The sequence below is a fragment of the Chionomys nivalis genome, chromosome 14, assembly GCF_950005125.1.
Source record: "Chionomys nivalis chromosome 14, mChiNiv1.1, whole genome shotgun sequence".
NCBI classification, from domain to species: Eukaryota; Metazoa; Chordata; class Mammalia; order Rodentia; family Cricetidae; genus Chionomys; species Chionomys nivalis.
This window is the reverse complement of record NC_080099.1, coordinates 33,559,928-33,573,063: the sequence shown is the minus strand read 5'-3', so window position 1 is coordinate 33,573,063 and position 13,136 is coordinate 33,559,928. Positions and strand designations below refer to the sequence as shown.

At 44.4% G+C, this 13,136-nt stretch overlaps 1 protein-coding gene across 3 annotated transcripts in view; it reads left to right on the top strand.

Annotated features, from left to right (window-relative positions):
* The window catches only part of Tnfaip8 (TNF alpha induced protein 8), a 116,759-nt gene extending 103,999 nt beyond the window's left edge, over window positions 1-12,760 (top strand). For all 3 annotated transcript variants that reach the window (XM_057788718.1, XM_057788717.1, XM_057788716.1), the window contains one exon: window positions 9,817-12,760. In XM_057788718.1, coding sequence (XP_057644701.1) covers window positions 9,817-10,382 — 566 coding nt within the window. In that variant the 3' untranslated portion in view covers window positions 10,383-12,760. The remainder of the gene's footprint in view (window positions 1-9,816) is intronic.
* Window positions 12,761-13,136: the final 376 nt, after the last annotated feature.

Here is a 13,136-nt window from a genome sequence, read left to right as displayed (position 1 = left end):
TGGTGTAATCCTAGCACTTAGGAGGATCATGAGTATTGGGCCAGCCGGAGCTGTTACAGAGTGAAACCCTATCTCCGAATCAAAGCGCAGAGGTGGAGGAGCTTTAAGACTCCTTCACATAGCTCAGGATCTATTCATACATTTGCTTATCTGTGCAGGGGCAGAGCTATGCATAGCTCTGAAAAGATGCCAGAAATCTCACAACAGTTGTTGCCTCTTGGAAGCAAGGGTCGAGATCAGAGCACACAGCGAGTGGGGGCAAAGCTGAGACACTTTTCACTTGATTTGATGACATTCTTCTTCTTGAACAGTGCAAGCACTTCTTTCTTTTTAGATTAAACACCCTAGCATCTCAAAGCTAAGCAGGTGCATCCTGAGAACACAAATTCTTCAAGTTCAGCTGGGCTGGAACTACTCCTTTTCTTTAAATTCCCTTCCCGTAGAGAGACATCCTTAGATTCTTTTCTCTTTCTTTAAATTCTCTTCCCTTAGAAAGATACCCTTAGATTCTTTTTTCTTTCTTTCTTTCTTTCTTTCTTTCTTTCTTTCTTTCTTTCTTTCTTTCCTCCTCCTCCTCCTCCTCCTCCTCCTCCTCCTCCTCCTCCTCCTCCTCCTTTTCTTCCTCTTCCTCCTCCTCTGTCTCTTCTTCCTCCTCCTCCTCCTCCTTTTTCAAAACAGGGTTTCTCCATGTAGCCCTGGATGTCCTGGTACTCACTCTGTCGACCTGGCTGGCCTCAAACTCACAGAGATCTGCTTACCTCTGCCTCCTCAGTGCTGGGACTAAAGGTGTGCACTACCACAGCCTGGCTGAAACATTATTTCTAAAACTCATGCATCCATGAGTCTTTCAGAGAAGAGCTTAGCATTGGACATGTATGCATTCAGATTCATCTCTCCCACCCACTGACTGTGTGGCTTTTTCACAGTGGCTCAATTTCGGTGAGACCCCATTGGAGAAAACTAATTTTCCCTTTCCCAGCATGTTTCAGTTGCAGCAGCTTCTTGGTCAGTGACTTTGTGTCCACTTACCCTTGTTAACGCTGGGATTTTGTCTGGTTTGGACCTGTGCAGTCATGTGCATGCTGTTAGGCTCTGTGTTCACATGAGTATCAGTCCTGCTGTGTCTGAGAGACCTCTGGCTCTTACAGTCTGTCTGCATCCTCTTCCGCATCGATCCCTGAGCCTTGAAGGGAGGGGTTTGATAAAGGTAGCAACCAGGATGGGCCTTGTGGCCAGGAATAGTTGACCACTGCAAAAGGAACTCCATGTTTTTTTAAGTGTGCTTTGTGTGTGTTTTGACCTTTTTGTTTTTGTCTTTTTTTTTTTTTAAAGAAAGAAAGATAGCATGAAGTTAGGTAGGTAGGGAGGTGAGAAGGATCTGGAACAAGCTGGGGTAATGAGAACAATAAGATTAAAATGTATAAGAAATTATCTCATTTTTTTCTGCACCTCAGAGACCTAACCCGAACATCTTGGCAGTACTAGTCTTCTAGGCTCGGTATGAAACTTCAGTGAGATAATGCAAGTTCCCGGATAGAATGCTGCCTGGTTAGCATTCTAGCGTGGAGGGGAAGGGACTCATGAGCCCCTGCCCTTTGCTGAAGAACTGTGGCATGTATAGCTTCTGTGGGAAGAAGAGTCAGGATGTGGCTTCTGGTTGTCAGCCATGCGCCCGTGGTTGGCCCCACACTGAGGTATAAGGACAGCAAAAACTGGAGTAAGGGATTATAACAAAAAAGAGGCCATGAATTTGGGGGCTAAGGGGAAGAATTGTGGGGCGAATATGATTAAAATACATTGTCTGAAATTCTTAAAGAACTAACCAAGCTATTTTTTCATGGTGACTACTGTTATTATTGTCTATTGTTTGTATCTTTACTGTGATTATTACCTTGAATAATTGAACGGGTACTCATGGCTATATATGTCTTGCCCTGACTTTGGGCAGCCATAAAATACATTTGTTTCTCTAACTTTTGTCCTAACATTTATGAAACTGACATTCTTTGAGATCCAACCATACTGCTTCATCTAAACATCACCAAATTTTCCTCCATTTCTGGAGACAATAGGGATGTCTTGTCATAGTTTATTCCACCAAGGAGGCAATAAAGAGGTGGAATGATCTTTAGAGAACACTGGGAAGAGGCAGAGGTCAGTCTAATAATAGGGCATGAAAAGACTGAAGCAGATGGCTTTGTCTTTTGTATGTGTGTGTGCATAGTCATGTGCATATGGCTACATGTGTGTGCGTAATTGTGTACATATGGCTGCATATGTATGTGCATAATTGTGTGCAAGTGGCTGCATGTGTGTGCATAATCGTGTGCATATGGCTGCATGTATTTGCATAGTTGTGTGCATATGGCTGCATGTGTGTGCATAATCGTGTACATATGGCTGCATGTCTGTGCATAATTGTGTGCAAGTGGCTGCATATGTGTGCATAATTGTGTATATATGGCTACATATGTGTGCATAATCATATGCAAGCAGCTGCATGTATGTGCATAATTGTGTGCATATGGCTGCGTGTGTGTGCATAATTGTGTCCAAATGGCTGCATGTGTGTGTGCAGGTGCACGTGCACATATGTGTACCTGTGTCGAGTCCAGAGGTCATCCTGAGGTATCATTGTCAGGGATGCTGTCCACCTCACTTGCGACAGGCTCTGCCATTAGTCTAGAGCTTGCCGAGCACACTCTTCTGACTGGGCAGGAAGCCCTGGACCCATTTGCAGGGGCATGCCACCACACCCGGCTTTTTTACGTGGGTTCTGGGAATCCAATGCAGGTCTTTTGGCTTTATCCATTGACCTGTCTCCCTGGCTTTAGGTGTTAAAAGTCACCACAAAATACAGCATAGGACCTTTAATCCCAGCACTCGGGAGGCAGAGGCAGGCAGATCTCTGTGAGTTCGAGACCAGCGTGGTCTACAGAGTAGTTCCAGGACGGGCTCCAAAGCCACAGAGAAACCCTGTCTCAAAAAACAAAAAAACAAACAAACAAACAAAAAAATACAGCATAGGAATGAACGACACACAGTTAACCTCAAAATCATGTCGAACAGGTTCAATGTCACTGAAACAGCCTGTGGTCGTACGGGGAAAACCTTCATGTCATCTTCAGGGCTTATTTAGTCTTGTCCACACATTATCAGCTAGAAGAGACAAAGGGCGCTGTGTGTTTGAATTGGATCTGTTTAAGCAGTCTCTACTTCTGAGGTTTGTAGTCACACCAGGGAGGGTGGCTGAAGCCAGAGTTCATGTGAAGACCCCTCAGGAGCCTAGCACACGAATGGCTGCTTCAGTATCTGTGACTTATTAGATCTCACTCTGTCCACACCACCAGGAAACCTCTTCCCCCACCCCGGCAACTCAGCTGATGAGAAAACTGGATTCCAAAGACACTAACCTGCACCCAGACTTCCAGCCCGGCTCTCTCCCCCTTGGGCCTGTGCCCCATGTCTGAGTCTCCGTGAGTGTGTGAAAGGCTAGGCCTGGGATGGTGATGCCTCAGTGTGGCTTTAACTGCTTTGTCTCGTTTCCTTCTCGAGGGCCCTGTCACACAGCTTTGCGTACCACGCATGTTGCAACTGTGTCTCTTCTTGTCCCTGTGGGGTGGGCGTTCTTTCTGTTCTCAGAGGACCAGTTTCCTCAGACAAAAGACCCTCCTACAACCTCCCTATAGTTGAATCTGTTGCTAAGGGAAATTGAAATCCTACAGCAATTGAAATTCTCTTTCCAAAGGATTTGCATGTGTTTCAGTGTGATCCTGGGGAAGGAAACCTAAATTGGTGTTAGGTACACTACAGGGGGCCTCTGTTTCCACGTGACCGCCTGGTGCTGACAGAAGGAGCTGACTGACCTTGACCAAATGCAAGTCATCACTAGAGTACTGAGATGTATATGAAGCCAATGCGTTTTGCCCGTTTTCAGAGGAGTCTCTGTGGTAGGCACTGTGGCAGGTCCATGCAGTGCTGTTTATTGACTTGTAGAACAACTCCTAGAGGTTGAGTCAATAAACAGTCTCAGCTTACAGATGAGGAAACTTGGTCTCAGCAATAGCTCTGAGCAGTGCAGTGGCTCCGTCACTCCTTGGTTGCAGAGTGTATGGGCTGATTAGTCAAACTGCTTTTCCAGGGTGCTGGGAAGAAATGCCACCGGCAGGGACCACTAGTACCCCGACGATTCTACTGCAGCCTTCCAACTTTAAATATTTTTGTTAAATTCCAATATGTGTCGGAAGGTATAATTTTAAGATAATTTCATGACTCTCTAATGAATACAAATTGGATGTTTTGAAGATCTGTCTTACCTGAGTTAATGAGGCAACAAGGCAACCTGTTAACACTGTACTCAAAGTTCAGTCCAAAGATACGCAGACAAGAATACCAAGACTCACTGTAACAACACTGGGAAAATTTTATTCACCCTCCGCCCCCATAAGCAGGAGCCTTGTCCCTGGGGTGGTGTATGTTGCTGGTTCTTAGCCACTTGAGATCATGAGAATGTACGCATGTCACTGTGCAATTGAAGGTCAAGCTAAGGATCCAAGGTACATCAGTTCTCCCGAGATACCAGTCTCCCGAGATACAGTTCATGGTAAGGTGTCTGGCACTTCTCTTCTCTCCAGCTATGCGTATTACTTCTGATCTTTTCTGGGCCAGCTGTCCTTACACTTCATATAGATAACACAGCTCCTATTGGCCACAGCCTTCCCACTCCAGCCCCTGCCCCACTTGTGCCTTGGCTCTCCCACCTCCCCTCCTCCTCCGCCCCTCCCTCCCCTCCCTCCCCTCCTCTGGCCCTTTCTCCCTTCCCCTGTCCTCCCCTCCTCTCCCCTCCCCTCCTTTCCCTTTAATTTCATTTCTTCTCTGTACTATTGATTTCCTACTTCGGAGTTTTCAGCACGGAGACTGGTGTCAGGCTACATAAGCAATCATTCTCACCTGGACCACTGCCAGATCCCAGGGTAGGGAGGTCACCTCTTAGCTCACTGATCTCCTGATGAAGCTGGACTTGGTTCTGACCACTTTCTTATCCCCAAAGCTGCCCCTTTCCCCGCCCCCTAAGTTCATTTACATTTAGAATTATTCAAATATAAGAGAGCCAAGGTTTGGCATTGTTTAAAGAACGTTGACGCATTCCGCACAATGGCCAGACATGCTCTTCAAATGGTTTTCTTTCCGTGCTTCCTCATTCTGGATCCACTGGATTGAATTTAACTAGGTAAAACATCTGGAATGACATGTGTATCTGTAGTCAGCATTCAAAAATACCAAGCCTAGTAAACTTGTTGAGTGAAAAACATTGTGTTTGCTGATAACTATGTAACGTGGCTTGAGTCCTTCACTGTGTCATATCAGCAACTGTGGGGCATTTTTGTCAGCTTTCAGAAAATTTCATTCATTGATATTATCAAAAGGCTTTTCGTCTTTGTTTTCTTCGGAGCACACATGGGTCAGAATATTTTTACCATCAATATTTATCTCCAACTTTATGATTGTTGATGGTAAAACCAGGATTCCCTAAATATTAGTTTGTTTTACAGAAAACATTGCTGAAGTGGACTGTTTGGTTAAGTCCGAGAGGGAGGGGGAGGTGAGCGGACGAAAAGTAAGATGTATTTTTTTCTGTAGAACAGTCTTTCCCCCAAACTAGGAATTGAATAGGGCCTCACACAGACTTTTTTTTTTCCTGCCAACAATTTCTATGTCTCTTCCCAAGGCAAATGAATTCATCTTCATTGGTAAACAGTTGATCAATATTCTCAACACTGTCTCCTTGGAGAACATCTGTGTGCATCTCGCTTGCTTCCAGGAACATGTGTTGGTTCATCTCTCTATCCCCTGTTTAAACACAGACCAAGCAAGAAGCAGAGCTGGGCCAGGATGGTTAATCTTCCACTACGGTTCAAGTCAGAAATATCATACCCTGCTTATACTCACAGTGTCTGTGTCGCTGTCATCTGATGGATTCCCTTAGTATGCATAAGTCTTCGCTCTCTAAAAAAACTAATTGCTGGTGGTGAGAAATCACTTTGTAAAGTATGCTTACCCTGGGGATGGGGTGACAGCCCACATATTTAGTGAGTTACCACAAGTGCTGATTTCTCTAAGTTGTAAAATAAGCAAACAGAAACACTCAAGTATGTATTTTAAACTCGTATATTTTTTATGCCAAAACGTTTTCCTATAGAAGTATTTAAGCATGATAAAGAGATGGGAGAAACTGGTGCCTGCCCAAGCCCAGGGCATGGCACAGAGAAGTAGACAGATGGAGTCTGCTTTTGGAGAGCTCATGACCCAAAGGGAGAGCTGTGAATAATTAGGTAAAAAAAAAATGGTTTTTAGGAACTAGGAAGTGTGATGGCTAGCAAAAAACTTAAATAGAACCTCATTTTTGCCTGGTGGTTGTGGTGGCGCACGCCTTTAATCCCAGCACTCAGGAGGCAGAGGCAGGCGGATCTCTGTGAGTTCAAGGCCAGCCTGGTCCACACGAACTAGTTCCAGGAGAGGTCCCAAAGCTACAGAAAAAAACCTGTCATGGAAAAATAGAAAAGCACCTCATTTTATATGTACATTTTCAAAGTACCCTGATTGTAGTGTGAAAAGCCATTGGAAAGGAGTGAACTAGATGATATCTGTAGAGATGGAGGGAATTGAATAAAATTTAGAAACTAATAAATGGTAAAAATGGAAAAATCTTGGTACCAGACTAAGGAAAGGGAGGACGAGATGGTGGATGGTTCCCAGGTCTCTGGCCAGGAGAGATGCTATTAATTGAGGTGGTAAATACTGGATGGGGGGGGGGGGGCGGACAAGGATTCAGTTGGGGATATGGTACATCTATGATGTCTGCAAAATCTCAGAAGAGCCTTAAATGTTTTTGCAAAACGAGTCTGGAAAAGAAGTCAAGGCTGAATTAGGACTGTGGGAGTCAGCAGCCATGGCGATGACATCACATAGGGGTGAGACTAGACAGGAGTCCAGGGTTAGCTCTGGGATGCAGCGGACCTTTAAGAGACCTGGGCCAGCATGTGGAACTGACAGTGATCCCTAGCAGGCGAGGCCAGCTGCAGTTAATGTCCAAGAAAGCAAACAGTCACACTTGATGATCCCAGATCACATATCCCTGGCAAGCGGCTGTCAGCCACAATCTTTCTTGGCTCAAAAGAGGCCGTTTCTAAGGCTGAAAAATCAACCCACTGGATGGAAGTCTTCCTAGTGGAGAGGGAGAAGAGAGCACTGAGTTGACATAAAGATTAAAATGCAAGTGTCATGTGGAAGTCCTGAGAGGAAAGGAAAAGCCCCAGAGATCAACTTCCGCATCTGGGCTCTGCCTCCTTTACAGTAAAGGGGGAGGACCTTGCTTAGTCTGCAGGAGATTGACTTCTCCCCCGCTGGCTTGCAGGAAGCTAAAATGCTGTGGCATAGAGTTCTTACTTCTCTGGTATGTTGAAATGAAGTGGAATGTTGAGATTTAATGAGGAAAGTAGCTTGATGCAAAGCTGCAAATTCAGCCCTGAGAAATTAGCACCTAGGAGTCTGAACCTCCTTCCCTCCCTCCCTCCCTCCCTCCACTCTGGTTTCAGAATTTCCCAGCGGAAAGTATGTTGATCTGGGTACTAAGATTGTAGATTTTAGATAGGATGTTTGTAGGCTATGTCAGTCTCTAAAAGATTCAAAGCAGAAGAGCGAGCCTTCATCTAAAATAGGTTGCTGAAATCTGAGTTATGTATTATGTGTCTGAAAGTGATTGTGTGTCTCTCCCTGTAAAAACCAGATTGATTTTTTTTAAGGTCTGTATCTGGAGATATAACGTAAAAGAAGGCCCTTGGCCATAATGTGGCGATATTATCTGCTGGGGTACCATTTCTTTGTGTAGGGTTTCATCAGTGTGAATTAACACTCTTGGAAATCATTGACGAGACGGGAATAAGAATGGGTTACTATTAAATTAAAAATGGTCGAAAAGCTTGGACCCCGAAGGCGGGCTTTTCTCGCAGCTTTTCACTTTCCTTTCCTCCCTCTGCAAACGTATCTCAGTTCTTCTGCGCTCTCACTTCACTTTCTGTAACGTCAAATGACGACTGGGAGGGCGCCATTGCTGGTCGCACCAGGACACCCTTTCAGGAGATGCACAACTCTGTGTGTTCCTGGGTGAGATCTACCCACTAGGAGCCGTTCTGGAATAACCTGCGTGAGACAATATACCTGCCGTGAATCCAGACTTCAGATGTAATGTCGACTCTCTGTGTCCCCACCTTAACATCTAGCATGAAACCTGCACACCGAGGCAGTTACTGCTCGTGTCTGCCCTTCCAGCCTGGGTTTGCTACTTCTGCTGTTTTGCTTCCTGACGATGCCAGCTTTTGTCCAAACTAGAAATCATTTTGCATCACCAGTGCCCTGAGGTGCTCATCTAAACTAAATGGTTATATTTCAACTGCTCTGAGTGCATCTTGTGGCAAGTCCAGAGAGGAGAGAGATCCCTGGACCCTATGGTGGGGTGGATACCCGGAGAACCACAGTTCTGAGCCCTCGGCCAGGAGAGGGAGAAAAGGCAGAATCGTAGACAAGCTTTCCGATTGCACCCAGCACATGGAAGGGGCAATCATAGTAGAATAAAAGTAAGGTTGGTTTGTAGAGCATTTTCTCTGTGAGCCCTAAGCTAGCAGCATCCCGTTCCATATGTTATTAATCTGTAATTTGTGCAACTCTTCTCGTGCCTTAAACATCTGCTAAATTAAGTCACAGTCATTCCAAATGTCAGCTCCCGGGATCCACTTTTCCAGAGTATGCTTTGCATGTAACGTGTTTCATCCGCTCATGAAATAAGTTTATTTCCTCAAAACGTAAAAGAAGCAGTGGATCAGGAATAGCAGCTAACAGTGAGCTCTCTCTGGAGCATAACCTTCCAAAAGCTGACATCGGGGAGTGAAATTCAAAGTGGGTGGGATGGCTGAGGGAGTGATGACCAATGTCTTAGGCACTTAAGCTTTCTGTAAGTGGTTTATGAGAGGATTCTCCCTTGGGTTTGCTGGAGTAAATGTGCCATCTTGCTCAGTATCATGGCCTTGCTATTTAAGCTGCTTTCATTCAAAAGAGTTTGTCAGTCTCTCTCCCTCCCTCTCTCCCTCCCCCCTCCTCTCTGAGGCAGTGTTTCTCTATGTAACCACATGGCTTTCCTGGAACTCACTCTGTAGATCAGGCTAGCCTTGAACTCACAGAGATCCACCTACTTCTGCCTTCCAAGGGCTAGGGTTAAAGGTGTGTGCCACCACTGCCCTGGCTCAAATGAGTTTCTTTAAGATGCCCAGGTTTGCAGATGCCTAGCAAATAGGTATAGAGTTGACTTAAAATTTTTAATGGCTTTATACAATTAAGCTAGATAAAATGGTTTACCACCTCACGAGACAGATTTAAGTTTTAGATCTATTTTTACTTATATGACTATGCATGTGTATAAGTGTGTTAGTGTGTGCTCCATGTGTGCTGGTGCCTAGAAGATATTTTCAAGGATGTTATAAATATTAACTGCTAAAGAAATCACTGACTACATAGCAGAAGGCGTAAAGGATTTTAATTACACATCAACCCATTAATTCCACAAATGAGAACCCAATGCGCAGAAATGTACAAAACATTGACTCTTTTTCTTTCTGAACATAGACTTATATCAGTAAATGGGAGTCAGACTGTAAATAGTGAAGGAATGGGGGAAAGTGCTCCCTAATTCTTGGAGATTTGTGTTGTTGTTTAGTTTTACTTGCTATTTACTAATCTTCCATTCTTTTTCATTTTGTTTTACAGTGGCCACAGATGTCTTCAATTCCAAAAACCTGGCCGTCCAGGCACAAAAAAAGATCCTGGGTAAAATGGTATCCAAATCCATCGCCACCACCCTGATCGATGACACCAGCAGCGAGGTGCTGGATGAGCTCTACCGGGTGACCAAGGAGTACACCCAAAACAAGAAGGAGGCGGAGAGGGTCATCAAGAACCTCATCAAGACAGTCATCAAGCTGGCCGTTCTCCACAGGAACAATCAGTTCAATCAAGACGAGCTGGCGCTGATGGAGAAGTTCAAGAAGAAGGTCCACCAGCTCGCCATGACCGTGGTCAGCTTCCACCAGGTGGAGTACACCTTCGACCGCAACGTGCTGTCCAGGCTGCTGAACGAGTGCCGAGAGCTGCTGCATGGCATCATCCAGCGCCACCTCACCGCCAAGTCTCACGGACGGGTTAATCACGTCTTTGATCATTTTTCAGATTGTGATTTTTTGGCTGCCTTGTATAATCCCTTTGGAAAATTTAAACCTCACTTACAGAAACTTTGCGATGGCATCAACAAAATGCTGGATGAAGAGAACATCTGAGCTCGTGAAATAGGCGATTTAGGTGAAGACAGCACTGCTAACTCATGAAGGGAAGACAGAGAATCTTTTAAAGATCACATATATTTCAGAAAGGCCTGGCCTGGTGCAACCATTGGACATTAATGGCAGTACTTTTGTGTGGCTTGTTGTAGTTGAAAAAAAAAAGCATATTGCCAAAAATTCTGGCTGAAAACGTCTTAATGAATGTCAGGATGTGGGAAAAATAGATAGTTGGGAATTCAAATGTAGAGTGATACAAAGACAGATGCGTGTGGCTCCAATCTCTGGGACTTTTTGTGTTTTGGGGAAATTGTATTGGTGGCACATTGGATATTTCTAACGTGTACAAAGTTGTGTATCTTGGTTCACTTTTACCTTCACTATCTGTGTAGCTCTTTGAAAATGCCGAGGGCCTCTGTTGTCACTGATCCTCTTGAAGCAATCCTGCTTCCTAGTCTGCTCGATTCTTTTGTTCTAGATAGAAATTGACATTCAGGAATTAAATCTGAGGCCATGGAATTAAACCCTCAGGAAAGCAGGAAAGTGCGTATCCGAAATCACAACTGTGGAAATAAGAAATATGTCCATGATAAGAGTGTGCTTCTGAGACAGAGTTGTTCTCTTTTGGATCCTTGGAGATACTTAGATTCTCAAACCTTGTCTTGAAATGCTTGGGGCCTAACTTTGATGTCATCTTGAACATGTGCTGACACACATTAACGTCCATTTCACACATAGGAGAAAACTTTTAGATCGGCTTTGATACTGAAACAATAAAATGTAAGTAATATGAAGAAAAGAAAAACAATCTGGAGTTTAAGGATGAACTCATTAGACTAATTTAGGGGAGTGGGGGGTGAAAGAACAGACAGGGCGTTGCTAAGTAATGTAAGAAAGATGGATGGTATTTCAGTGTTTAACAGGGCTTGATGAATAAAGGACATCATTTTTTATTTAACTACTTAGGGTTTAGATTGTGTTGTTTGCTACTTTGATGAGTGGACCGATGACTGTGTCTGTCTCCAGCAAGTGGTGTGCTCTTTCTGTGTAATTTTAGGTGCATGGATGATAAAGTATTATGCTTATTTTGTAAAAGAACTAGAAGCCTACTGGCCAATTCTATCTATCATCTAGGAAATAACAGACCCAACCCCCAGCACTAAATATTGCCACTGCCACTGAGTCTGTTCTTGACAACATTGACAGTGAAATAAAAATTCACCAGAAAAAAAAATCCCACAAAGAAAAATTCCAGAAAATCTGCTTTGATGCATCAGAGACTAGAAGGAAGTGGTCAGGTTTCTCTGAGGCTCAGTTTTGTTTGGTTAAGGCAAACAGCAAAGGCAAAAAGTATGTATACTTGAGCGACATTAAATCCTAATTTGAGCTGGGAATATAATTCTTACCTTCTGGAGCCTTATAGATGACTGCTAGATGTAACACTAGCATAGTGGCTGCATTACTGACTATTGGACTTCGTAAATGCTAAATGGTTCATACTCCGAGCTCAGCAAGCCTTCCTTGGCCAGCTCTTCTCCTACCCAAGAGAGGCTAAGAGTGTGATTGGACAGGAGGATCTGATCTGCCATATTCTCTTCTCTACCTGATCTTGACAGCAGAAGTAAGGCTAGTGATGTGGACAGCTTCTTGAATTTCTAGCTCAGGACATGACCAACAAAATACAGAAGACCTCAGGAGAAATGTAGAGATGTCTGCACATAGTTGGGTCATACTGATGACCTGTAGGGTAGCAACACAATGCGCATGTGGACGATGGTAGCATCCCTTAGTTTTATATGCCAATGTCTTAGTTAGGGTTACTATTGCTGCGATGAAACACCATGAGGAGGAAAGGATTTATTTGGCTCACACTTTGGTACAATGGGATTGAAGTAAGTCAGGGCAAGAACATGAGCAGGAGCTGACTGAGGGGTGCTGCTTACTGGCTTGCTCCCGATAGCTTGCTCAGCCTGCTTTCTTTTGGAACTCAGGACTTCCAGTCCAGGGCTGGCACCACTGGACTAGGCTGAACTTCCTCCATGATCATTTAAGGAAATGTCCAACGGGCTTCCTTACAGCCTGATCTTATGGAGACGTTTTCTCAGTTGAGGCTCCCTTCTCTTAAATAACGCCAGCTTGTGTCATATTGATATAAAACTAGGCAGCATGCCAGGAAGGCCCAAAGAAATACCTGTGGAGAACTGGTTCAGGAACAACCTACAGATATCAAACACTGCAGATGCCGAAGTCCCTTATAGAAAATCACATAGTGTTTGCATCTGTCCTGCCTATATACCTTCCTGTATTTACACGCGTTAAGATTACTCACAGCACATGTACAGTGTAACTGCTCATTTGGAAACAAAACAACAACAACAAAATGTTTTTTTTGTTGTTGTTGTTTTTTTTTTTTTTTTTTTTTTTTTTTTTTGGTTTTTCGAGACAGGGTTTCTCTGTGGTTTTGGAGCCTGTCCTGGAACTAGCTCTTGTAGACCAGGCTGGTCTCGAACTCACAGAGATCCGCCTGCCTCTGCCTCCCGAGTGCTGGGATTAAAGGCGTGCGCCACCACCGCCCGGCTAACAAAATGTTTTGTTTATGGAATAACCACAAGAAAAAAGTGTGTGTTCAGTACCAACACTTTTATATTTACTTATGTTGGGGCGGGGGGGTGGGGGTGGCATGCCTGTGGAGGCAAGGGGACAACCTGCAGGAGCTGGTACTCTCCTTCCACCTTGTGGGGTTTGGGGATGGAA